At 42.5% G+C, this 27,526-nt stretch overlaps 1 protein-coding gene across 2 annotated transcripts in view; it reads right to left on the bottom strand.

Annotated features, from left to right (window-relative positions):
• LOC106583528 (receptor-type tyrosine-protein phosphatase gamma) overlaps window positions 1-27,526 on the bottom strand; it is a 255,055-nt gene that overhangs the window by 208,749 nt on the left and 18,780 nt on the right. For both annotated transcript variants that reach the window (XM_045705290.1, XM_045705291.1), the window contains exon 2: window positions 4,491-4,601. In XM_045705290.1, coding sequence (XP_045561246.1) covers window positions 4,491-4,601 — 111 coding nt within the window. The remainder of the gene's footprint in view (window positions 1-4,490; window positions 4,602-27,526) is intronic.

Raw genomic sequence — 27,526 nt, 5'->3', positions numbered from 1 at the left:
TCACTCAATCACCTGTTTATTACCTCCCCTATATTTGTCAGTTCCCCAGCTCTGTTCCCCACTGCTGCATTGTTTGTCATATGTCCGTTTGTTGATGCTGTTCCTGTCTTGTTCTATGTATGTTCCCGAATAAATGTCTGACTCCCCGTACCTGCTTCTCCTGTCCGGCGTCGGTCCTTACAGAATGACTATTGTAGCTGGAAAAGGCAGATTTTTTATGGAATATCTAAATAGGCGTACAGAGGCCCATTATCAGCATCCATCACTCCTGTGTTCCAATGGCACGTTGTGTTAGCTAATCCAAGTTTATTATTTTAAAAGGCTAATTGATCATTTGAAAACCCTTTTGCAATTATGTTAGCACAGCTGAAAACTGTGGTTCTGATTAAAGAAGCAATAAAACTGGCCTTCTTTAGACTATTTGAGTATCTGGAGCATCAGCATTTGTGGGTTCGATTACAGGCTCAAAATGGCCAGAAACAAAGAACTTTGTTCTGAAACTCGTCAGTCTATTCTTGTTCTGAGAAATGAAGGTTATTCCATGCGAGAAATTGCCAAGAAACTGAAGATCTCGTACAACACTGTGTACTACTCCCTTCACAGAACAGCACAAATTGTCTCTAACCAGGAGTGGGAGGCCCCAGTGCACAACTGAGCAAGAGGACAAGTACATTAGAGTGCCTAGTTTGAGAAACAGACGCCTCACAAGTCCTCAACTGGCAGCTTCATTAAATAGTACCCGCAAAACACCAGTCTCAACGTCAACAGTGAAGAGGCGACTCCAGGATGCTGGCCTTCTAGGCAGAGTTCCTCTGTCCAGTGTATGTGTTCTTTTGCCCATCTTAATCTTTTATTGGCAAGTCTGAGATATGGCTTTTTCTTTGCAACTCTGCCATTCTGGTACCGCTACCAACATTTTAGCACTGACTGTTATGTGCTAGCTGTGTAGTCTGTGTTTATAAATGTGCAGTGACTGTAAAAATGTGCATTTGTATAAGGAATTGGCAACTCGTTCTCATCTTCTTATCCAGGTAGACTACTTGATTTCAACATCTAAACAAAGTGAACAGGCTGTTGTTCAAACAGTTGGAGACGGACAGGAGGGTGTATTCATAACCAGTTCAACTGCTCTACCTTACTAGCAAGCAAATAGATCCAAGTTGGCTAGACTTTAAATATAACGATTAGCTGGCTACTCACTAGCAGTGGGCTTGTGCTTGCAAGATTGTTTATGAGAACTGTGTTCATTTTCTATAACGGCTGCTACCAGAAGTTGGACTGAGTGGCGGAGCAGTCTAAGGCACTGCATCGCAGTGCTAGTGGCGTCACTACAGACAACAGATTAGATCCAGGGCTGTATCACAACTGGCCGTGATCGGGAACCTCATAGGGCGGCGCACAATTGGCCTAGCGTCGTCCGGGTTAGGGGAGGGTTTGGCCGGGGTAGGCCATCATTGTAAATAAGAATTTGTTCGTAACTGACTTGCCTAGTTAAATAAAGGTTAAATAAAATAAAACATTTGTGGATGTGCATGGATCTGGTTACATTTGTAAAAGAAATTGGCATTTTCATAGACTTGAAAGCCAGATCAGTGATTTTTGCAAATAACATTTTTATAAAATACAATTATTACCACCCGTCTTATGGTTGAAGGCTTATATTTAGCATAGGTTCACAAGTCCTGAATTCATTAGATTATTACTGACTGTTTGAAATGCAGTGTATTGATCTTTAATTGTGGAACAAAGCTTATTTAGAGAGAATATTTTTAGGCCATATCGCCCAGCCCTACTTGTGTCTCCATTCTATGTGCACCAAAATTCGATCTGATTCTCTGAATTGCCTTGTGAAAGCCTAACACTGTAAGATTGTTTTTAGAATGCGTAAACAACAACAGTAATTTTGTGATGGCGGGGATGCAGGGCTGTGTTCCAAAGAAAACAAATACAAGTTTGCTTGCTCTAGTTCCTCAACAGCACAGCTAGAAGAGCTCAAAATAGTACCTTATGGTTGAAGTCTCTTCTTTGAGTCATAAAAGTGCATTGAAAATAGATAGGAACTGTGCACACTTCGGAGAGGTGTGTGGCCACTTCGAGACAACAGTTAGTCCTCTCACTCAAACCCATGTCATTTCTTTTGTTGCACCTACCCCAAATGTTCCATGAATATTCTTATCATGTTACTGAATGTATCCAAAGTATTTTTAGATTTCGTTATCAACAAATGTGGCAAAAAGTACAGTAAAAGTAAAATGCACACTAAATTGACAGTATAATGTTTGGATTCAGTCTTGAGTCAGATTAAGTGTTTTGTTCTCACCTTTAGTCTAATAATTTTCCCATGTTCAAACTGTTCCCTTTGATTGCTACCATGGTTATGCATTTCCATATTTCTTCTATAAGAAACATTTCAATTTAGCCCTATCAATATAGCAAATTCCCACCAGTGTATGGAGTTAAAATGTACCCAGAACTTAACTGAGCAGCTGACCAATTACACAACACTTTAGTTCTGGGTTAACCGAGATTAAGGAGGAGAAGAAGTGTACTAAAAATGACTTCATCCTACTTCATGCTCCAAAGGAAACATCACTGGGAATATAACCGTTAAATCAGTTCATTCGTTTAGCTCTTTCCACAAAGGCAAAGTGGAATTGGAAAGGGGTTTGAAAAGGTTTTTTAGTGATCTTTTCCTTTTTAAATATTTTTAAATATGACTGCAGGCGGTGCTAAAATAAGCAGGAGGGAGGTAGTGAGAATGACTTTTCAAGCATAATATGCAATCCAAAGAGGCAGAATATCATCAATTTCCATCTTACTTCAGCGTTGTCCTACTCAGATGGCCGAGAGCACTTTGTTCATGTCCTCATCTAATGGGAAATTTGCACAGTTAGTGGATATGAATAGGACAAGGGACACTACTTCTAGCTTTTCGATTAAAATTCAAGCCGCTGCTTTTGAGGATCACAGTGAGGTAGCTGGCTAGCAGCACAATGGTTGTAAAAAACCACATTCAGTGAATTAATCACATATAGGCCTACACACAAACACTGCTTGAGCGTACACACACCCACAGACATACAGTACATACACCCACCCACAGCATGTCGTGAATAACCAAAGGCACAAAGTAAATGTATGCATGATGAATCATCTATTAGATCTGAAACCTTATTGAAGGCTGCCCTGCAAAATACACCTCATCATCAGACCTTGTGAAAGTTTTTCTGGACACAACTGTACTTTAAAATATGTTAATTTAGCTCTAGCTAGGGATGTGCATGGTTATATGAATATCCGAATGGACGTTAGTCTTCAAATTATATGAATATCCGAATGGACGTTAGTCTTCAAATACTTGCCTGTGAATTTATTTTTGACAGAAAAAATATATGTAGGCTACTTTTAACACTGAAAAGGCTTTTTCTAAACTAATTAAAATATTCATGTGACATTTTTACATAGAAAGATATACCAAGACATTTCAAAGTATTAATTAAATAAAACAAACTTTTCAATGTAGTTTTTATGACGTGCACCATGCTCCCCATAAGAAGACCAGTAGCATTCATGTGTGTAGCTTGTTGTTTATGTTGGCCAATCGAAGCGGCTCAATGTGTAGCAAGTAGAGTGAGAGTTCACTAATGCACGATGGAATTAAAAGTTAGCAAAATGAGGAGGAGTAGGCTACAACGGGCAACCTACAGGTAGGGTGTTGTGTTAACTGAATGGGGTTGGGGGAAAAGCCCAGCATATGGCCTCGTTTAGCCTAACTAGCCTCTAGGCTACTCCAGTCAAGACAGGCACTGTTATATGGGATGATAAATAACATTGTGGCTACTACAAGTTAGCTAGTCTTGGCTGTAGCCGAGTTTCCTTGGCGTCTCTTTCTCCATCCATCTGCTCCCTCCAATGACTGTAAGGCTCGCTCCCATCTCACACACACCACCCCCTCTGCAGCTGCAGCAATAGAGCGCCAGCCTCTCTCCCACGCCCAGCAGTGCTCAGGTTAAAAACGTATATTTAAGAAACACATGTGTGGCTGAATGGTGCTCACAAGGACCACACTAGTCCCTACTCCAGCACAGAATCATCCATAACACACATCAACAACTACTCCATGTAGCTACCACTCAGAGGGAGAGAGGGAAAGAGGGAAAGGGAGAGAGGGAAAGAAGAGTTGAATTATGAGCAAAAAAAAATAAGTGGATATTGGATATTGGGAAGGAGTTGGAAAGAAGGGAGAAAAGTTGGGAGGGAGAAAGGTTGAGAATCAATAAAAGACAAAAGAGGAAGATAACAGAGTTACAGTAAGGTAATATGTCTCTACAGCCACAGTCCAGTTAGGTTTGACCCATCTCATTAATTGATCAGAGCAGAGCAAGAGACCGAATCCTAGAGAGGAATTAGGGCTAGAACCTGTGGCAAAAGAGTTAATCCATCTTGCCTGGGGACATAGCTGTACCACTATGGAGGAGAAAATTACTCACCTGAATAAGCCCAGTAGGAGTCTCCTCCTGCTGCCCTCCTCTCCCTCACCCTGCCCCCCATGCTCCCATGATGCTCTTTTCCTACTGGCCCCGACTGGCCACCCTGTAGAGCTGAAGGAAATAAGAGAGACAGAGGTTAGAGGTCAGAAAGAATATATAAGAAAAACCTAATATTGAGTTGCACCCCTTTTGCCCTTAGAACAGCCTCAATTTGTTGGGGCATTGACCCTACAAGGTGTTGAAAGTGTTCCACAGGGATGCTGCCCCATGTTGACTCCAATGCTTCCCACAGTTGTGTAAAGTTGGCTTGATATCCTTTGGGTGGTTGACCATTCTTGATACACACGGGAAACTGTTGTGAGAAAAACCCAGCAGTATTGCAATTCTTGACACACACAAACCAGTGTGCCTGGCACCTACTACTATACCCTGTTCAAAGGCACTTAAATATTTTGTCTTGCCCATTCACCCTCTGAATGGCACACATACACAATCCATGTCTCAATTGCCTCAAGGCTTAAAAAATATTCTTTAACCGGTCTCCTCCCCTTCATCTACACTGATTGAAGTGGATTTAACAAGTGACATCAATAAGGGATCATAGCTTTCACCTGGATTCACCTGGTCAGTCTGTCATAGAAAGAGCAGGTGTTCTTTTTAACCCATAAAAGTCTAAGCCCTGTTTAAGCTGGGGGAGTACTACTAAGCTATACGGAATTGTTTTAAGAAGGTTGTACCAAGGATCATTTTGCTATTTGATTTAGAATTTTAAGACCCATTGAAGTATCCCAAAAAATCTGAAACAATTATTTGATGAAAAAAATGTTGGGGCATTAATGCTATTAGCCCATACAAACACATTGAAAAACTGATTGACTACATGGAACAACAGATAGTCCCAAACAAATATCTAAAGGAAGTTTGTTTTGAAGTGTCTTTCCTCTATCTGAGAGATACAGTACATGGCTGACACATGCTCGTCAAACATGTCATTCCAAAATCATGGGCATTAATATGGAGTTGGTCCCCCCTTTGCTGCTATTACAGCCTCCACTTTTTATGGAAGGTTTTCAACTAGATGTTGGAACATTGCTGCGGGACTTGCTTCCATTCTGCCACAAGAGCATTAGTAAAGTCAGGCACTGATGTTGGGCGATTAGGCCTGGCTCGCAGTCGGCGTTCCAATTCATCCCAAAGGTGTTCGATGGAGTTGAGGTCAGGGCTCTTTGCGGATCAGTCAAGTTCTTACAAAGCGATCTCGACAAACTATTTCTTTACGGACCTCGCTTTGTCCACGGAGGCATTGTCATGCTGAAACAGGAAAGGGCCATCCCAAAACTGTTGCCACAAAGTTGGAAGCACAGAATCATCTAGAATGCCATTGTATGCTGTAGCGTTAAGATTTCCCTTCACTGGAACTAAGGGACCTAGCCCGAACCATGAAAAACAGTCCCAGACCATTATTTCTCCTCCAACAAACTTTACAGTTGGAAATGGCACTAGGCATTCGGGCAGGTAGCGTTCTCATGGCATCCGCCAAACACAGACTCATCTGTCAAAGTGCCAGGTGGTGAAGCGTGATTCATCACTCCATAGAACGCACTTCCACTGCTCCAGAGTCCAATGGCGGCGAGCTTTACACCACTCCAGCCAACACTTGACATTGTGCATGGTGATCTTAGGCTTGTGTGCGGCTGCTCGGACATGGAAACCCATTTCATGAAGCTTCCGACAAACAGTTGTTTTGCTGACGTTGCTTCCAGAGGCAGTTTGGAACTGTTGCAACCGAGGACAGACGATTTTTACGCGCCATGCACTTCAGCACTCGGCGGTCCCATTCTGTGAGCTTGTGTGGCCCACCACTTCGCGGGGTAGCCGTCGTTGGTCCTAGATGTTTCCACTTATATTTCCACAATAACAGTTTCCACTTATGTTTCCACAATAACAGCACTTACAGTTGACCGGAGCAGCTCTAGCAGGGCAGAAATTTGATGAACTGACTTGGTGGAAAGGTAGCATCCTATGACTGTGTCATGTTGAAAGTCACAGAGTTCCTCAGTAAGGCCATTCTACTGACAACGTTTGTCCATTGGGATTGGATGGTTGTGTACTCGATTTTTTACACCTGTCAGCAACGAGTGTGGCTGAAATAGCCGAACCCACTAATTTGAAGGCATGTCCACATACTGTTGGCCATGTAGTGTATAAGAAAGATCAGGAAAAACTGTTATTTTTAAAACATTTTTATTTTGCCTTACCCCTACAAAGGCACTGAATAAAATATTCACTATATGGAACAACAGATAGTCCCTCCCAAAAAATCTAAATGAAGTTTATTCTGAAGTGTCTATCCTACTGTATATCTAAGAGATATAAGATAGATCAGGAAACATTTGTTGTTTTTTTTACATGTTTTGAACCCCTTATTTTTGTCACTAAACAGTCTCCATATACTATATACTTCCATTAATTTTTTCAACTGGTAACCTTCAGAGGCCTGTGGGTGTCTCGCATTTAAACAGAGGGGTCATCTTATTGTGTAGCCCAAACTGCTTAAAGACGCTACAGACATAAGTTGGCAGATCGGCTGTACCGACTTCAGACGAGTCCCAAGACACTTCTGGGGGTCGTAGAGCAAAACGGAGAACACCATCATGTTCGTGGGAGTCTCATCTTTCCATAGATGCGTCATAATAGTTTGGACACTACAGATGATTTTGTGAGAAGAGCGATTTTCGGGCTGTCTCATGGTCTGAAAAACACTGCTCTAGCTCTGTCACCTTTCACTGCAAATGCAGAAGTGTTACATACTGATATATCTAGCTTAAACTGACAGATTTTTATGGGGATTTTTTTGTTATGCTAATTCGATTTCCGCAGGGGCGTGGACATCGACCTTAGGGGGTTAATGTTTTGTATAGTCAGTGTATGTTAGAAATGTCTAAACTTGGGCCTCCCGAGTGGCGCAGCGGTCTAAGGCACTGCATGGCAGTGCTAGAGGTGTTACTACAGACCCAGGTTCATTCCTGAGCTGTGCCGCAGTGGCCGGGAGTCCCATAGGACGATGCACATTTGGCCCAGCGTCATCGAGGTTAAGGGAGGGTTTGGCCGGTGGGGCTTTATTTGGCTCATCGCACTCCTTGTGGGGGGCCTGCGGGCTGACCCCGGTCGCCAGTTGAACAGTTTTCCTCCAACACATTGGTGCGATTGGCTCCCGGGTTAAGTAGCACGGTTAGTCGGGTTATGTTTCGGAGGACACTTGGCTCCATTTTCACCTCTCCCGAGTCGATTGAGGAGTTGCAGCGATGAGACAAGATCAAAAAAATTGGGGAGAAAAAAGGAGCAAAATACATTTTTTTTTTTTTACAAATAATAAATAAAAAACATTTCTATACTTAGATTTTAGTGGGCTTAATAGGTACACTTACCCTATTGTTTAATATTTTCTGTATTTACATTGAATGAAAAATGTTTTGGGATCTATAGTATATAAAAAAATTACATATGTATAATTCTAACTGCAATACAAAGTTATAAAATACTAAAAAAGTGTTCCTGGTCTTTGTATGTTAAACTCTAGGGAATGGGATAGATGTTGCCGTCTCAGCCTCAGGCAGGTCAATTAAGCCAAACTGCTGAGTAGGAGCCAGAACAATCTGGGCAATCATCCAAAATGATGAAGAGAGCAAAGAAAGAAAGGAACCATTCTGTGAGCCTTTATAACATCACAACTATGAAGACTGGAGCTGTAGGTGGGTGTGGGTGGGATAACTCCTGAGAGGTCAAAGGTTTTTAGGGGGTTTGTGGTGCAACAGAACACGGATAGGAGACTGTACTTCTTGTATATCATGCACTGACACAAAGGTGAACCAAACAATGTACACTCTTCACTTCCTCTGTAACTCCCCTTTCATAAAATAACCCTACTTTGCCATCCATTTTGTAGTGATGGAGGGAGAGTGAGATGGAGAGTTCAATCAAGGCAGAACAGAACATGCTGTGGGGGTTAAACAGTCAGAGACCTGGAGAAACAGAATAGACTCTGGTGGTATACAGCCAGAGACCTGGAGAACCAGATGATAGTTTGATTGGCCCACAAGCCTTACCAGCAAAAGCAGGAGAAGACTGCCTGCCCCCACAGTAACCACAGCCCAGGTGTCATCATTGCTACACACAATGTAATGCATTTTATTCCTCATTGCCTCCTGTGTGGATAATTTAACCTACAGTATGTGTCTGTCTTCCCTCTGTGTGGACCTTAATCAGAAGTAATGATCACAACCATCAGGGTTGATCCAAGGGGGAGGTGGAACAACAACAATAATAGTTTATCTGAAAACCCTCAGAGCCCTTTGATACTCGAGGCTGCTCTCCCACACACTCACCATCCATCAACTGCATTCAGACGGTGCCTGGATTTCCTGAACAAACTGTATTCTGGAAATTGATGAGGAGGCTGTACTGTGCACCGAAATATAAACTGCAATTTGATAATAACCAAATTGAAAAAGCTATTTTTCTTTCTGATAAGGTTGTTTAGGTGGTTTTAGATTACTGCCCATTCACTACGCCCAGTAACAGGCTGAGAAGCTACACTATATATAAAAAAGTATGTGGACACCTTGAAATTAGTGGATTCGGCCATTTCAGCAACACCCGTTGCTGACAGGTGTATAAAATCAAGCACAAAGCCATGCAATCTCCATAGACAAACATTGGCTGTAGAATGGCCTTACTCAAGAGCTCAGTGACTTTCAATGTGGCACTGTCACAGGATGTCAACTTTCCAACAAGTTAATTCGTCAAATTTCTGCCCTGCTAGAGCTGCCCCAGTCAACTGTAAATGCTGTTATTGTGAAGTGGAAACATCTAGGAGCAACAACGGCTCGCCGTGAATTGGTAGGCCACACAAGCTCACAGAATGGGTCTGCCAAGTGCTGAAGCGCGTAAAAATTGTCTATCCTGTTGCAAAACTCACTACCGAGTTCCAAACTGCCTCTGGAAGCAACATCAGCACAATAACTGTTTGTCTCGAGCTTCATGAAATGGGTTTCATGGCTGAGTAGCCACACACAAGCCTAAGATCACCATGTGCAATGCCAAGTGTCAGCTGGAGTGGTGTAAAGCTCCCTGCCATTGGACTCTCGAGGTGTGGAAACGCGTTCTCTGGAGTGATGAATCACGCTTTACCATCTGGCAGTCCAACGGACGAATCTGGGTTTAGCGGAGGCCAGGAGAACGCTACCTGCCCGAATGCACAGTGCCAACTGTTTTTCATGGTTCAGGCGAGGCCTCTTACTTCCAGTGAAAGGAAATCTTAATGCTACAGCATGCAATGACATTCTAGACAATTCTGTGCTTCCAACTTTGTGGCAACAGTTTGGGGAAGGCCCTTTCCTGTTTCAGCATTACAATGCCCCCGTGCACAAAGCGAGGTCCATAAAGAAATGGTTGTCGAGATTGATGTGGAAGAACTTGACTGGACTGCACAGAGTCCTGACCTCAACCCCATTGAACACCTTTGGGATGAATTGGAACGCCAACTGAGAGCCAGGCTTAATCGCCAAACATCAATGCCCGACCTCACTAATGCTCACGGCTGAATGGAAGCCAGTCCCGGCAGCAATGTTCCAACATCTTTTGGAAGAGTGGAGGCTGTTACAGCAGCAAAGGGGGGACCAACTCCATTAATGCCCATGATTTTGGAATCAGATGTTCGATGAGCAGGTGCCCACATACTTTTGATCGGGTACTGTATGTTAGCTGCTGTCTGCAGGAGGGAGAAGGAGAGAGACACTGTAGCCCAACACATCTAGAGTGCACCAGTAACAGAGATACTGGGCTCTTCTGGCGTAGGCTATGAACTTGCACGTGGGGGGTGGTATGCTCTCACCATGTATCTCATTGAACCAGGTTATCCACTGAGAGAGGAGACAGGGGAAGCTGTCCATCCCTGCGTTTGAAAGACTAGCCACACAGATACAGTAAAGATTTTCAATTTTCCCTGAGAGCCTACCCTGGGTGTGTGTGTGTCTGAGTTATACAAAGGTCTCTAACTTCTCTCTCCTTCAGCTGAGCGCAATACTACAGTAGTGGTGTAGGTAAGCAATATTAGAATGCCTCCATCTTACAGTGACTCAGTCATCAAATACACTCATCCTACCCTGCAACCTTTAATGCTCTGTTCTCAGTAGCTCCTCTCTCGCCCACCTCAGCCCAATTACCAGACACCAAAGATCATCTTTTAGGCCAACACGCACTCAGAGACCCAAACAGCTTAGCTGCCTGCTGCAACTTGGTAAACATTTCCTTCTGCCAAGAACATTTAGAACTATAATAATATCACCCACCACATCCTACAAATGGAAGCGTATGTACCCAGGATAGGGCTGTGGAAGTGGAGCCATGCCTATTGATTGAGAACACCCACTCCTCTCTAGTATTGTGTCATTGGGGAGTAGGGGGCGGATTGTAACTTTAGCCTTAGGAGTCAGAGGGGGATTCCTTTATTATTCTACAGCCCCCTCTTGAGAGTGACTCATAGCTTTAGCTCACACACACACACACACACACACACACACACACACACACACACACACACACACACACACACACACACACACACACACACACACACACACACACACACACACACACACACACACACACACACACACACACACACACACACACACACACACACACACACACACACACAGGCCTCTCCTCTGCCCAGCTCAGTTCTTACTGGTAGTTGCATCATTAGAAGTGGGATTAATTAAGATTCTTCTCTCTGGCTTCAGGTGGTGCACTGTTCTGTTATGATCAAAAGGTAGCACTATATCTTCAGCACCACAACGCTGATCTGGGAGAAAGTCATTGATGCTATATGAATAAGACAACTAATGACTAATGTTTTGTTAGCATCAATGAGCATATGAGGGATACAAAGTACTTGATATGCATGTAGTAATTTTGGCTTTTGAGATGTAAGACAGACAGATGTCAGTGATCAAGACTTTGCTTTGATGTTCAGAAATACTGACAGGTGTCAGAAAATGGCTTCTATTGAAACATATTGAAGATGATACTCCATGTCTCCTGTCTGTGATGAAGGGAGGTGAAAGAGCTAGCAGCTTATATCTAAATTGATAGTGTGGCAAGATGAATAGAGTTAGAAAGAGGGGGAGAGAGATAGAGGGGTAGAGTGAGACAGAGACACAGTGAGACAGAGAGAGAGAGAGAGAGAGAGAGAGAGAGAGACACAGAGTGAGACAGAGAGAGAGCGCATAGCCTTGCTATTGAGAGAGGCCGCCGTAGGCAGACCAGGCTCTCAAGAGAAGACAGGCTTTGTGCACACTGCCCACAAAATGAGGTGGAAACTGAGCTGCACTTTCTAACCTCCTGACAAATGTATGACCATATTAGAGACACATATTTCCCTCAGATTACACAGATCCACAAAGAATTCGAAAAACAAATCCATTTTGATAAACTCCCATATATATTGGGTGAAATACCACAGTATGCCATCACAGCATCAAGATTTGTAACCTGTTGCCACAAGAAAAGGGCAACCAGTGAAGAACAAAGCACATTGTAAATATTTCCCCTTCTGTATTTTCACTATTTGCACATTGTCACTACACTGTATATAGCCATAACATGACATTTGAAATGTCTCTATTCCTCTGGAACTTTTGTGAATGTAATGTTTACATCTCATTTTTTATTGTTTATTCCACAATTGTTTATGATCTATTTCACTTGCTTTGGCAATGTTAACATATGTTTCCAATGCCAATAAAGCCCTTTTAATTGAACTGAGAGAGAGAGAGAGAGAGAGAGAGAGAGAGAGAGAGAGAGAGAGAGAGAGAGAGAGAGAGAGAGAGAGAGAGAGATCGCAGATATAAAGGTAAAGAAAGAGAGTGAGGGTTTGTCTGTGTGGGAGGATGGCACACCGGCCAAGCAGCAACAGCATAGCTACCTGAAGGCAACAGGCAGAAAAGTGTAACAGAAAAGAAGGGTTCCTCCCAGTCAGCCAGTCAGTCTAAGATCAGAGCTGAAGAGAGACAGCACCATGTCAACAGTTTAAACTCCCTCCTCAGCCGGGAGGGAGTCCCATGTGGCCCCAGGATTAAAGCAGCCAGCTGGAGCCATAGAGCAGAGCAGACAACAACACAGGGCTCAGGGCTTAGGCCTGGGGAAGCCTGCTTAGAGCACTCATAGACCCTGAACATTAATACACCTACCTCAACACGACCTGACACACACAGGGCTTAGGTTTATAGGCCTGGGAAAGGATGGTAGAGCATGCTACGGCTATACATCTTTACACACCTGAAACAGCATCTACCTATTCATCGGTTGTACCTCGATCACTCAGTCGTCATTGTTATGAGCGTTTTAAAGACGTCTCACACACTAACCAGACCGGCTGCATTGCGTGAGCGAGCGTGAACAAGTTATTCACAAGTACAGGCTATTCACAAGTACAAGTTATACGATTTAAAAATATATATAAGTTCCAGTCAAAAGTTGAGACGCCTACTAATTCAAGGGTTTTTCTCCATATTTACTATGTTCTACATTGTAGAATAATAGTGAAGACATACAAACTATGAAATAACACATATGAAATCATAAAGAAACCAAAGAAGTGATTTGTTTAACACTTTTTTGGTTACTATATGATTCCATGTGTTATTTCGGAAAGTATTCAGACCCCTAGACATTTTACACATTTTGTTACATTACAGCCTTATTCTAACATGGATTAAATTGGTTCTTTCCTCATCAACCTACACAAAATACACCATAATGACAAAGCAAAAGCAGGTTTAGACATTTTTGCAAATGTATACAAAATGAAATACTGAAATATCACATTTACGTAAGTATTCAGATCCTTTACTCGGTACTTTATTGAAGCACCTTTGGCAGCGATTAGAGCCTTGAGTCTTCTTGGGAATTAAGCTACAAGCTTGGCACAACTGTATTTGGGTAGTTTCTCCCATTCTTCTCTGCAGATCCTCTCAAGCTCTGTCAGGTTGGAGCGTTGCTGCACAGCTATTTTCAGGTTGAAAGAAAGAGGTCAATCGGTTTCAAGTCCGGGCTCTGGCTGGGCCACTCAAGGACATTTAGAGACTTGTCCCAAAGCCACCCCTGTGTTGTCTTGGCTGTGTGCTTAGTGTCGTTGTCCTGTTGAAAGGTGATCCTTCGCCCCAGTCTGGGGTCTTGCACGCTCTGGATCAGGTTTTCATCAAGGATCTCTCTTTACTTTGCTCCGTTCAACTTTCCCTCAATCCTGACTAGTCTCTCAGTAACTGACACTGAAAAGAATTCCCACAGCATGATGCTGCCACCACCATGCTTCACCGTAGGGATGGTGCCAGGTTTCCTCCAGATGTGACGCTTGGCATTCAGGTTCAATATTTGTTTCATCAGACCAGGGAATATTTTTTCTCATGGTCTGAGAGTCTTTAGGTGCCTTTTGGCAAACTCCAAGCGGGCTGTTAAGTGCCTTTTACTGAGGAGTTGCTTCTGTCTGGCCACTCTACAAAGGCCTGATTGGTGGAGTGCTGCAGAGATGGTTGTCCTTCTGGAAGGTTCTCCCATCTCGATAGAGGACCTCTAGAGCTCTGTCAGAGTGACCATCAAATTCTTGGTCACCTCCCTGACCAAGGCCCTTCTAACTCGATTGCTAAGTTTGGCCGCAAGGCCAGCTCTAGGAAGAGTACTGGTGGTTCCAAACTTTCTTCATTGAAGAATGATGACAGTCACTGTGTTCTTGGTGACCTTCAATGCTGCAGACATGTTTTGGTACCCTTCCCCTGATCTGTTCCTCGACACAAACCTGTCTCGGAGCTCTACGAACAATTCCTTCAACCTTATGGCTCGGTTTTTGCTCTGACATGCACTATCAACTGTGGGACCTTATATAGACAGCTTTTTGTGTGCCTTTCCAAATCATGTCCAATCAACTGAATTTTCCACAGGTGGACTCCAATCAAGTTCTAGAAAAATTGCAAGGATGATCTATGGAAACAGGACGCACCTGAGCTCAATTTCGAGTCTGATAGCAAAGGGTCTGAATACTTATGTAAATAAGGTATTTCTGTTTTTTTATTCTTAATAAATTAGCAAAAATAATTAACTACCTGTTTTCGCTTTGCCATTATGGGGTATTTTGTGTAGATTGATGTGAAACAAATATAATTGTATACATTTTAGAATAAGGCTGTACCGTTACAAAATGTGGAAAAAGTCAAGGGGTCTGAATACTTTCCGAATGCACTGTATGTGTTAGGTTTTTTGCTAGCGATAGTTGACTGTACCTGCACACAAGCTATGGTATTTTTCATCTTACAACTTGTCTTTCATATTATTTTTAAATAGTTAGCCAACATGTTTTCAGCACTTTTACTTCCCTGATTTATCAAAACTCGTTTTCTTATGCTCTCTCACATCTCACTGCAGCAAACAGAGTGAGCAATATGTTTGGAACATCAAATCACAATATATATATAGAATCGTGAGAATCGCAATACATATCGCATCGGCACCTAAGTATCGTGAAAATATCATATACTGCTCAAAAAAATAAAGGGAACACTTAAACAACACATCCTAGATCTGAATGAAAGAAATAATCTAATTAAATACTTTTTTCTTTACATAGTTGAATGTGCTGACAACAAAATCACACAAAAATAATCAATGGAAATCCAATGTATCAACCCATGGAGGTCTGGATTTGGAGTCACACTCAAAAATAAAGTGGAAAACCACACTACAGGCTGATCCAACTTTGATGTAATGTCCTTAAAACAAGTCAAAATGAGGCTCAGTAGTGTGTGTGGCCTCCACGTGCCTGTATGACCTCCATACAATGCCTGGGCATGCTCCTGATGAGGTGGTGGATGGTCTTCTGAGGGATCTCCTCCCAGACCTGGACTAAAGCATCCGCCAACTCCTGGACAGTCTGTGGTGCAATGTGGCGTTGGTGGATGGAGCGAGACATGATGTCCCAGATGTGCTCAATTGGATTCAGGTCTGGGGAACGGGCGGGCCAGTCCATAGCATCAATGCCTTCCTCTTGCAGGAACTGCTGACACAGTCCAGCCACATGAGGTCTAGCAATGTCTTGCATTAGGAGGAACCCAGGGCCAACCGCACCAGCATATGGTCTCACAAGGGGTCTGAGGATCTCATCTCGGTACCTAATGGCAGTCAGGCTACCTCTGGCGAGCACATGGAGGGCTGTGCGGCCCCCCAAAGAAATGCCACCCCACACCATGACTGACCCACCGCCAAACCGGTCATGCTGGAGGATGTTGCAGGCAGCAGAACGTTCTCCATGGCGTCTCCAGACTCTGTCACATCTGTCACGTGCTCAGTGTGAACCTGCTTTCATCTGTGAAGAGCACAGGGCGCCAGTGGCGAATTTGCCAATCTTTGTGTTCTCTGGCAAATGCCAAACGTCCTGCACGGTGTTGGGCTGTAAGCACAACCCCCACCTGTGGACGTCGGGCCCTCATACCACCCTCATGGAGTCTGTTTCAGACCGTTTGAGCAGACACATGCACATTTGTGGCCTGCTGGAGGTCATTTTGCAGGGCTCTGGCAGTGCTTCTCCTGCTCCTCCTTGCACAAAGGCGGAGGTAACGGTCCTGCTGCTGGGTTGTTGCCCTCCTACGGCCTCCTCCACGTCTCCTGATGTACTGGCCTGTCTCCTGGTAGCGCCTCCATGCTCTGGACACTACGCTGACAGACACAGCAAACCTTCTTGCCACAGCTTGCATTGATGTGCCATCCTGGATGAGCTGCACTACCTGAGCCACTTGTGTGGGTTGTAGACTCCGTCTCATGCTACCACTACAGTGAAAGCACCGCCAGCATTCAAAAGTGACCAAAACATCAGCCAGGAAGCATAGGAACTGAGAAGTGGTCTGTGGTCCCCACCTGCAGAACCACTCCTTTATTGGGGGTGTCTTGCTAATTGCCTATAATTTCCACCTGTTGTCTATTCCATTTGCACAACAGCATGTGAAATTTATTGTCAATCAGTGTTGCTTCCTAAGTGGACAGTTTGATTTCACAGAAGTGTGATTGACTTGGAGTTACATTGTGTTGTTTAAGTGTTCCCCTTATTTTTTGGAGCAGTGTATATCATGAGGTCCCTGGCAATTCATCGCCCTAGTTACAAGCATCTGAGTTGACGAATGCTAAAATGGAACTTGCTTCATAAAAACCAACGTGGGTGCATGGAACATCACACTTGGTCCCTTTCAGCCAATTTTTGTGAACTCAGTGCGGTTCACAAAATGTTTGGTGCAGTGTGAACACTCCAAAAGAACTCAGACCCCTGAAAAGAGCCCTCGAAACAAACTGAACAGAGTCCATCTCAAGAGGTGTTTTGAGTTCAGTTTGCTTTAATTACGCAGTCCGGTTCCCTTTTTTTAGGGGAATGTGAACACAAATCTCCCCAGGATCGCTTGTAATTATTCTCGCACCACACACTAGACTGCAACACCGCTTCCATGCTATAACATCTCACATTGGTGCCACATGATGATGTGCAGGTTTGTGGAAAAAACATGTGCCATTTTTTTATTTTTTATTAGCAATTAGTCAAAGATACAGAAAAATTCCAAAATATGTGTAGAGTTTTGTACCGACATGATGTATAGATCATTTGGTTGCAATATGTGATCTATAGACTAAGACAGCTTCATATGCTAGTTATTCGATTGTGGGGCTTGAATAGTGTAAGAAGACCACAACATTCAGTTGATGTCGGAAGTTTACATATACTCGAAAATCTTAGGACATTATGTTATACAATACATGCATGTTTTCTTCAATCAAGTTCATATTTATATCAAAAACCAGCTTTTTACATTAGCATGTGACGTTCAGAACTAGCATACCCACCGAAAACTTCCGGTGAATTTACTAAATTACTCACGATAAACGTTCACAAAAAACATAACAAGTATTTTAAGAATTATAGATACAGAACTCCTTTATGCAATCGCGGTGTCCGATTTTAAAATAGCTTTTCGGTGAAAGCACATTTTGCAATACTCTGAGTAGATAGCTCGCCATCACGGGCTAGCAATTTTGACACCCACCAAGTTTGGTACTCACCAAACTCAGATTTACTATAAGAAAAATTGGATTACCTTTGCTGTTCTTCGTCAGAATGCACTCCCAGGACTTCTACTTCAACAACAAATGTTGGTTTGGTTCCAAATAATCCATAGTTATATCCAAATAGCGGCGTTTTGTTCGTGCGTTCAAGACACTATCCGAAGGGTAACGAAGGGTGACGCGCGGACGCGTATCGTGACAAAAAAATTCAAAATATTCCATTACCGTACTTCGAAGAATGTCAAACGCTGTTTAAAATCAATTTTTATGCGATTTTTCTCGTAAAATAGCGATAATATTCCGACCGGGAGTCGTTGTTTTCGTTCAAAGACTGATAATCTAAAATGGACTCTTCACGTGCACGGGCGCACCCGTTTCATTGTTCTCAGATCAACCACTTACCAAATGCGCTACTGTTTTTCAGCCATGGGCTGCAAAGTCATCATTCAACGTTCTGGCACCTTCTGAGAGCCTATGGGAGCCTTAGAAAATGTCACGTTACAGCAGAGATCCTTTGTTTTGGATAGAGATGACAAAGAAGGCCAAGAAATGGTCAGACAGGGTACTTCCTGTACAGAATCTTCTCAGGTTTTGGCCTGCCATTTGAGTTCTGTTATACTCACAGACACCATTCAAACAGTTTTAGAAACTTTGGAGTGTTTTCTATCCAAAGCTACTAATTATATGCATATTCTAGTTTCTGGGCAGGAGTAATAACCAGATTAAATCGGGTACGTTTTTTATCCGGCCGTGAAAATACTGCCCCCTATCCATAACAAGTTAACCCATCCTGCCCTCATAACATAGGTTATGTTTCAACTTGTAAATTCCTAATTATTTTCTAACAATTTTTTCTAAGAACAGTTTTAATTGAGGTGTGTTCCCCTCCTCATTAATTCAGAAGAAGTAGCCCACACACTTTTCCCCCTGGCACATTTTCTGGCTCGCGCTCGCATTACCTTCATTGTTGTTTTCCTTACAAATAATAACTTTGGTCATGTGTGCTTTCATATCAAAGTAAGTTACTTTTTTTCTGTATATCTTGTTGTCGTTTCTACTGTAGCATACAGTATTGTATGTATGGAGCATAATGTATTTACCGTTTTATACACGTTTTCAGGTACAAATCATGCATTCTGATTATTGCATCAATTGTAATGGACACCTATGATGTGTGTAAAATATTTTTTGGAAGGTTATACTGATTATGATGAGCTAATGCTAAGCTATTTGTCAGCTATGAGTGGCGCCATGTTTGTTGACATTATACAATGCAGTCTGGGTGTCACGTAAACGTCTGTCAGACTAAAGATGTTATAACAAAATAAAGTGAAGGAATGGTTCACTCATCTTTTGAGTAAACTACGGAAGTGAATGAAGGGAAGTGAATGATCGTAGACGACACACCCCTTTCAACATGCATACTGCAAACAGACCAAACTCATCTTGTCACCTCTTCTTATCTTTGGTTGATGCCGAAACAAACAATCATGATGGCGTGCATAAACTACCCATCAGACACTTTTGATTTTTAGAAAGTGTTTTATTTGGGTTTGTCAAGGTTTGGCGGGTTATGCAACTGGGTAAACTTTGAGCACCTTTATCTCCTAAATGTTCTGGTATTCAGGTCCAAAAAAATCACTTTCTGACCACTTCTTGCATTGGCAAACAAGTACAGAAAGTTTTGTTTAAATCAAAATGGAGGCTGTCAAAAAGTGATTGAATTCAAATGGATTTACCCAACAGTTAGCTAGCTAAATGTCCATGAATGTTTCATGTGTACTTTGACATGCACCCAAATTAATATAATTGATTCCCAAATGGTTTTGGTATTTTAACCTGTGTGCCATGATCACGTCTGGTGTGAATAGACAAAAATCAACACAGCGCACGGCCTGTCTGGTCAAGGTGTCAGCCATAGTGACTCCTGAAGGTCGAGTGGTGCCCGGTCATTCTTAAAAAGGGGGCTAATGATTGTTTTGTCTGAATTACTTAGTGGCTTGGAAATACCACGACATTACAAAAGTAGGCAAATAATTATTAGGAAACAACTTTGCCATTATTTTGATGTCGTCAAATTTACTTTCGAGAAAGGGCAATGTGGACATTAGCTAGCAAATGTTGTAAAAAAATAGCTAGCAATCCCAACTTTGGCTAGCTAAAATCCAGTGCTCTCCCCTCAATCTTAGCTACCTAGCTAAAGTTATCCTGTTGGGGATAGGGGGCAGTATTTGCACGGCCGGATAAAAAAACGTACCCGATTTAATCTGGTTACTACTCCTGCCCAGTAACTAGAATATGCATATAATATGGCTTTGGATAGAAAACACCCTAAAGTTTCCAAAACTGTTTGAATGGTGTCTGTGAGTATAACAGAACTCATATGGCAGGCAAAAACCTGAGAAGATTCTGTACAGGAAGTGCCCTCTCTGACCATTCCTTGGGCTTCTTGGCTCTGTTTATTGAAAACTTAGGATCTTTGCTGTAACGTGACACTTCCTACGGCTCCCATAGGCTCTCAGAACCCGGGAAAAAGCTGAATGATGTAATTCCAGCCGCTGGCTGAAAAACTTTAGCGCCTTTGGATAGTGGTCGATCAAGGGACAGTGGGCTTAGGCACGTGCACTGGCCGCCCCCGTCTTTGTGTTTTTTCCTCTGTTTACCGAAAAGGAGATTCCCGGTCGGAATATTATCGCTTTTTTACGAGATAAATTGCATAAAAATTGATTTTAAACAGCGGTTGACATGCTTCGAAGTACGGTAATGGAATATTTAGAATTTTTTTGTCACGAATTGCGCCATGCACGTAACCCTGATTTACCATTTCGGATAGTGTCTGGAACGCACGAACAAAACGCCGCTATTCGGATATAACGATGGATTATTTGGGACCAAACCAACATTTGTTATTGAAGTAGAAGTCCTGGGAGTGCATTCTGACGAAGACAACAAAGGTAATAACATTTTTGTTATAGTAAATCTGATTTTGGTGAAGGCTAAACTTGCCGGGTGTCTAAATAGCTAGCCTGTGATGGCTGGGCTATGTACTTAGAATATTGCAAAATGTGCTTTCACCAAAAAGCTATTTTAAAATCGGACATATCGAGTGCATAGAGGAGTTCTGTATCTATAATTCTTAAAATAATTGTTATGCTTTTTGTGAACGTTTATCGTGAGTAATTTAGTAAATTGTTAGTAAATTCCCCGGAAGTTTGCGGGGGGTATGCTAGTTCTGAACGTCACTTGCTAATGTAAAAAGCAGTTTTTTGATATAAATATGAACTTGATTGAACAAAACATGCATGTATTGTATAACATAATGTCCTAGGGTTGTCATCTGATGAAGATCATCAAAGGTTAGTGCTGCATTTAGCTGTCTTCTGGGTTTTTGTGACATTATATGCTAGCTTGAAAAATGGGTGTCTGATTATTTCTGGCTGGGTACTCTGCTGACATAATCTAATGTTTTGCTTTCGTTGTAAAGCCTTTTTGAAATCGGACAGTGTGGTTAGATTAACGAGAGTCTTGTCTTTAAATAGCTGTAAAATAGTCATATGTTTGAGAAATTGAAGTAATAGGATTTTTAAGGTATTTGAAAATCGCGCCACTGGATTACACTGGCTGTTGCGTAGGTGGGACGAATTCGTCCCGCCTAGCCCAGAGAGGTTAAACTGCATCTAAAGTCAATCTGATGACATTACAATGATGACAAAAGGTTTCCATACTAATTATTTACCTTCCTTTGAAATGTCATCATGTTTCCAAGACACTATAATGCACTTGATTAAATGAGAATCCTTCGAGTACAACCTTTCGCCTGGCGGGCACCAGTCCTCAAGATAATCTTTGTGACGTAACATGCAACCCATTAAATACTAGTATGCAGGATTTATACAGTTGACTGGAAAACAGACAAAAGACAACAACTCCTTAACACAAAGAGCATCTCTCACACGCACTCATTATTTTCCTCCTATTCCCCTGAACCATATATCCAACTAGCCCTTTCTATTTCCAGCTCCACACAGTTCTCCCTGTAGACCTCACACAGTGTTCAAAAACAAGCAGTGTTACCCTGGAGAAGAGAAGAAATACCTCAGTAAAGCCACCACATGACCACTACACCTTCATTATTATTCATAAAAGGCCATACTTCCCTCTCTTAACCATGAGCATGGTTACCAGGTATAGCCTGTCATGGACCTGAAGGGTATGATGAACATGTTCATCCCCTGGATTAATTAACTCACCCCAGCTCAAAAATCATATTCAGTTGAACTCAAGCAGTGATAAATATAAACAAAGACATTCACACAGTGACAGTGTTAAAAAGCAAGCTCTGCTCTCCACTCCAATGAGGGCATTCACAACACTCAGGACCAGGAAGAGAAAATGTCAGGAATACATGTCACGCCCTGACCTTAGAGAGACGTTTATTTTCCTCTAGTTTGGTTAGGTCAGGGTGTGATGTGGGCAATCTAGTTTGTCTATTTCTTTGTGTTGAGCCGAGTATGGTTCCTAATCAGAGGCAGCTGTCTATCGTCTCTGATTAGGAATCATAATTAGGCAGCCCTTTTTTCCACCTTTAGTTGTGGGATCTTGTTTTTGTGTAGCTGCCTTTGAGCAGCCCCAGAACATCACGTTTTCATTGTTCTCTTGTTTTGGTGAGTTTCATTAAAAAAGATGTGGAATTCCATGCACGCTGCACCTTGGTTTATTTATGATCGGGAGTTCGAAGATAGCGATCGTGACAATACAGTACAAATACAGTATAAAATACTTCAGCTCGCCCAGGAATACATCTCTACAAAACGTTCAGCATGGTGCCTGTTATGAGTAAGCACTTTCTACCCTGGCAGGGATTATTTAACCTTGCAGGGGGGATCCTGAGGGCATGACTGCAAGGTTGTGTCCCAAATGGCACCCTATTCCCTATATCAGTGTTTCTCAACAGTCCTCCAGTACTCCCAACAGTACATCTTTTTGTTGTGGCCCCGGACAAGCACAACTGATTCTACATGTCAAATAATCATCAAGCCCTTGACAAGTGGAATCATGTGTTTTTGTCCGGGGCTACAACAAAAATGTGTGCTGTTGGGAGTACTCAGGGACTGGACTTGGTAACCACTTCCCAAAACAGTGCCAGTCAAAAGTTAGGAGACACACTGACTCATCAAGGCAAAGGGTGGCTACTTTGAAGAATGACAGCTTTGCACACTCTTGGCATTCTCTCAACCAATTAAAAGGTGTGCCTTGTTAAAAGTTAATTTGTGGAATTTCTTTCCTTCTTAATGCGTTTCAGCCAATCAGTTGTATTGTGACAAGGTAGGGGTTGTATACAAAAGATAGCCCTATTTGGTAAAAGACCAAGTCCATATTATGGCAACAGCTCAAATAAGCAAAGAGAAATGACAGCCCATCATTACTTTAAGGCATGAAGGTCAATTAATCCAGGAAAACTTTGAAAGTTTCTTCAAGTGCAGTCGCAAAAACCTTCAAGCGCTATGCTGAAACTGGCTCTCATTAGGACCGCCAAAGGAAAGGAAGACCCAGAGTTACCTCTGCTGCAGAGGATAAGTTCATTAGAGTTACCAGCCTCAGAAATTGCAGCCCAAATAAATGCAACAGAGTTCAAGAAACAGACACATCTCAACATCAACTGTTCAGAGACTGCATGAATCAGGCCTTCATGGTCAAATTTCTGCAAAGAAACCACTACTAAAGGACAACAATAGGAAGAAGTGACTTGCTTGGGCCAAGAAACATGATCAATGGATATTAGACCGGTGGAAATCTGTCCTTTGGTCTGATGAGTCCAAATTTGAGATTTTTGGTTCCAACCGCCGTATCTTTGTAAGACGCAGCGTAGGTGAACGGATGATCTCCACATGTGTGCTTCCCACCGTGAAGCATGGAGGAGATGGTGTGGGGGTGCTTTACTTGTCACATGGTTGGTAACTTATTTAGAATTCAAGGCACACTTAACCAGCATGGCTACAACAGCATTCTGCAGCGATACACCAACACATCTGGTTTGCGCTTAGTGGGACTGTCATTTGTTTTTCAACAGGACAATGATCCAACACACCTCCATGCAATGTAAGGGCTGTTTGACCAAGAAGGAGAGTGATGGAGTGCTGCATCAGATGATCTGGCCTCCACAATCACCCGACCTCAACCCAACCCAACATAAGGAAGTGGATGGCTGCAAATTTTCTACTTTTAAACTCGGACAAAACAGAGATGCTTGTTCTAGGTCCCAAGAAACAAAAGAGATCTTCTGTTAAATCTGACCATTAATCTTGATGGTTGTACAGTCATCTCAAATAAAACTGTGAAGGACCTCGGCATACTCTGGACCCTGATCTCTCTTTTGAAGAACATATCAAGACCGTTTCAAGGGCAGCTTTTTTCCATCTACGTAACATTGCAAAAATCAGATACTTTCTGGCCACAAATGATGCAGAAAAATTTATCCATGCTTTTGTTACTTCTAGGTTGGACTACTGCAATGCTCTACTTTCCGGCTACCCGGATAAAGCACTAAATAAACTTCAGTTAGTGCTAAATACGGCTGCTAGAATCCTGACTAGAACCAAAAAATGTGATCATATTACTCCAGTGTTAGCCTCCCTACACTGGCTTCCTGTTAAGGCAAGGGCTGATTTCAAGGTTTTACTGCTAACCTACAAAGCATTACATGGGCTTGCTCCTACCTATCTTTCCGATTTGGTCCTGCCGTACATACCTACACGTACGCTACGGTCACAAGACGCAGGCCTCCTAATTGTCCCTAGAATTTCTAAGCAAACAGCTGGAGGCAGGGCTTTCTCCTATAGAGCTCCATTTTTATGGAATAGTCTGCCTACCCATGTGAGAGATGCAGACTCGGTCTCAACCTTTAAGTCTTTACTGAAGACACATCTCTTCAGTGGGTCCAATGATTGAGTGTAGTCTGGCCCAGGAGTGTGAAGGTGAACGGAAAGGCTCTGGAGCAACGAACCGCCATTGCTGTCTCTGCCTGGCCGGTTCCCCTCTCTCCACTGGGATTCTCTGCCTCTAACCCTATTACAGGGGCTGAGTCACTGGCTTATTGGTGTTCTTCCATGCCGTCCCTAGGAGGGGTGCGTCACTTGAGTGGGTTGAGTCACTGACGTGGTCTTCCTGTCTGGGTTGGCGCCCCCCCTTGGGTTGTGCCGTGGCGGAGATCTTTGTGGGCTATACTCGGCCTTGTCTCAGGATGGTAAGTTGGTGGTTGAAGAAATCCCTCTCGTGGTGTGGGGGCTGTGCTTTAGCAAAGTGGGTGGGGTTATATCCTTCCTGTTTGGCCCTGTCCGGGGGTATCATCGGATGGGGCCACAGTGTCTCCTAACCCCTCCTGTCTCAGCCTCCAGTATTTATGCTGCAGCAGTTTGTGTCGGGGGGCTAGGGTCAGTCTGTTATATCTGGAGTATTTCTCCTGTCTTATCCGGTGTCCTGTGTGAATTTAAGTATGCTCTCTCTTTCTCTCTTTCGGAGGACCTGAGCCCTAGGACCATGCCTCAGGACTACCTGACATGATGACTCCTTGCTGTCCCCAGTCCACCTGGCCGTGCTGCTGCTCCAGTTTCAACTGTTCTGCCTGCGGCTATGGAACCCTGACCTGTTCACCGGACGTGCTACCTGTCCCAGACCTGCTGTTTTCAACTCTCTAGAGACAGCAGGAGCGGTAGAGATACTCTCAATGATCGGCTATGAAAAGCCAACTGACATTTACTCTTGAGGTGCTGACTTGTTACACCCTCGACAACTGTGAATATTATTATTTGACCATGCTGGTCATTTATGAACATTTGAACATCTTGGCCATGTGCTGTTATAATCTCCACCCGGCACAGCCAGAAGAGGACTGGCCACCCCTCATAGCCAGCTTCCTCTCTAGGTTTCATCCTAGGTTTTGGCCTTTCTAGTGAGTTTTTCCTAGCCACCGTGCTTCTACACCTGCATTGCTTGCTGTTTGGGGTTTTAGGCTGGGTTTCTGTACAGCACTTTGAGATATGAGCTGATGTAAGAAGGGCTATATAAATACATTTAAATTGATTTGATTTGAATAGAGATGGTTTGGGATGATTTGGACCGCAGAGTGAAGGAAAAGCAGCCAACAAGTGCTCAACATATGTGGGTACTCCTTCAAGACTGTTGAAAAAGTATTCCAGGTGAAGCTAGTTGAGAGAATGCCAAGAGCATGCAAAGCTGTCATCAAGGCAAATGGTGGCTACTTTGAAGAATCTAGAATATAAAATATATTTTCATTTGTTTAACCGTGGGACTAGGGGCAGCATTTGGCCGTCGCCGATAAAAAAATCCCATATGGTCAAACTACCCCAAACTAGAATATGCATATACTTATTATATATGGGTAGAAAACACTACAAATTTTTCAAAAGCTTATGTTGGGGTGTGTGGGATAAACAAAATTAATTTGCCGGCAAAGCCTGGAAAAATTTTGTGACGGGAAGTAAGTCGCTATAGGTTTTGTGTAATTTTTAATAATTAAATAAAAAAAAAAGGGGGAGAAGGGGTGTTACTTCCTTTTCCTTCTTTTACCCCCTTTCTACAGATGTCCCATTAGACACCTGGCGCTACTTCATGTTGGGTACCCTCGTTCCAATACGTTATAAAAGACTATGCATTCGTCCACCTTGAATATTATTCATGTTCTGGTTAAAAAAAGGCCCTAATGATTTATGCTATACAACGTTTGACATGTTTGAACGAACGGAAATATATTTTTTCCCCTCGTTCATGACGAGAAGTCCGGCTGGCTTACATCATGTGCTAACGAGACGGAGATTTTTGGACATAAATGATGAGCTTTTTTGAACAAAACTACATTCGTTATGGACCTGTGATACCTGGAAGTGACATCTGATGAAGAGAATCAAAGGTAATGGATTATTTACATAGTATTTTCGATTTTAGATCTCCCCAACATGACGTCTAGTCTGTATCGCAACGCGTATTTTTCTGGGCACAGTGCTCAGATTATTGCAAAGTGTGATTTCCCAGTAAGGTTATTTTTAAATCTGGCAAGTTGATTGCGTTCAAAAGATGTAAATCTATAATTCTTTAAATGACAATATAATATTTTACCAATGTTTTCTAATTTATTATTTATATTATTTAATTTGTGAGTGACTTGACTATTATTCTTCAATGTAGAAATCCGTAAAAAATTAAGAAAAAACATTTAATAAGTACGTGTGTCCAAACTTTTGGCTGGTACTGTATAGTGCGCTACTTTGGGCTCTAGTCAAAAGTGGTGACCTATAAAGGGCATAGGGTGCCATTTGGGATGCACCCTGCAAAAGCGGCAGAGATCATGTGATCCTACAGTAAATAATAGAACAGACAGAGTTGACTTCTGTTCTCTCTGTTTGAATCTGCACGGGAAAAACTGGCACAATAATCTGCTTTAGTTACAGTACACTGGCTTGCAACAGTATTGGATTAGTGGACTGCAGAGTGTATTATGGGGACATGTCAAAAATCTGCTGGTTTATATTTAGTTGATGTCCTAAATCTTCATTGTAATACTGTTTACAATTAAAATACTATTAGAAAACATCAAGGCCAAAGGAAAGTCAGATTTGAGTTTGTGTGCACAGCGCATGTGTATCTGCTTCTCAACCCTTCATGTTCACATAACCACATCCAACTCTCTTCCATTTGAGCTAGAATCACATCAAGCTGCTGTCTGAATAATCCAGTAGTGGCTTTAAATCCTTCCAGCTATAGTATAGCAAGCCACATCATGTACCATGATGAAAGTCTTTCCCACCCACTTCAATGTTATAAACAGTCATATACTGTATATGGGTGGTAGGTCATTGTTGTATGTA

The sequence above is a fragment of the Salmo salar genome, chromosome ssa22 (assembly GCF_905237065.1).
Source record: "Salmo salar chromosome ssa22, Ssal_v3.1, whole genome shotgun sequence".
Classification (NCBI taxonomy): Eukaryota; Metazoa; Chordata; class Actinopteri; order Salmoniformes; family Salmonidae; genus Salmo; species Salmo salar.
Note: the sequence above shows the minus strand (reverse complement) of the source record. Positions and strands in the feature narration are given on the sequence as shown.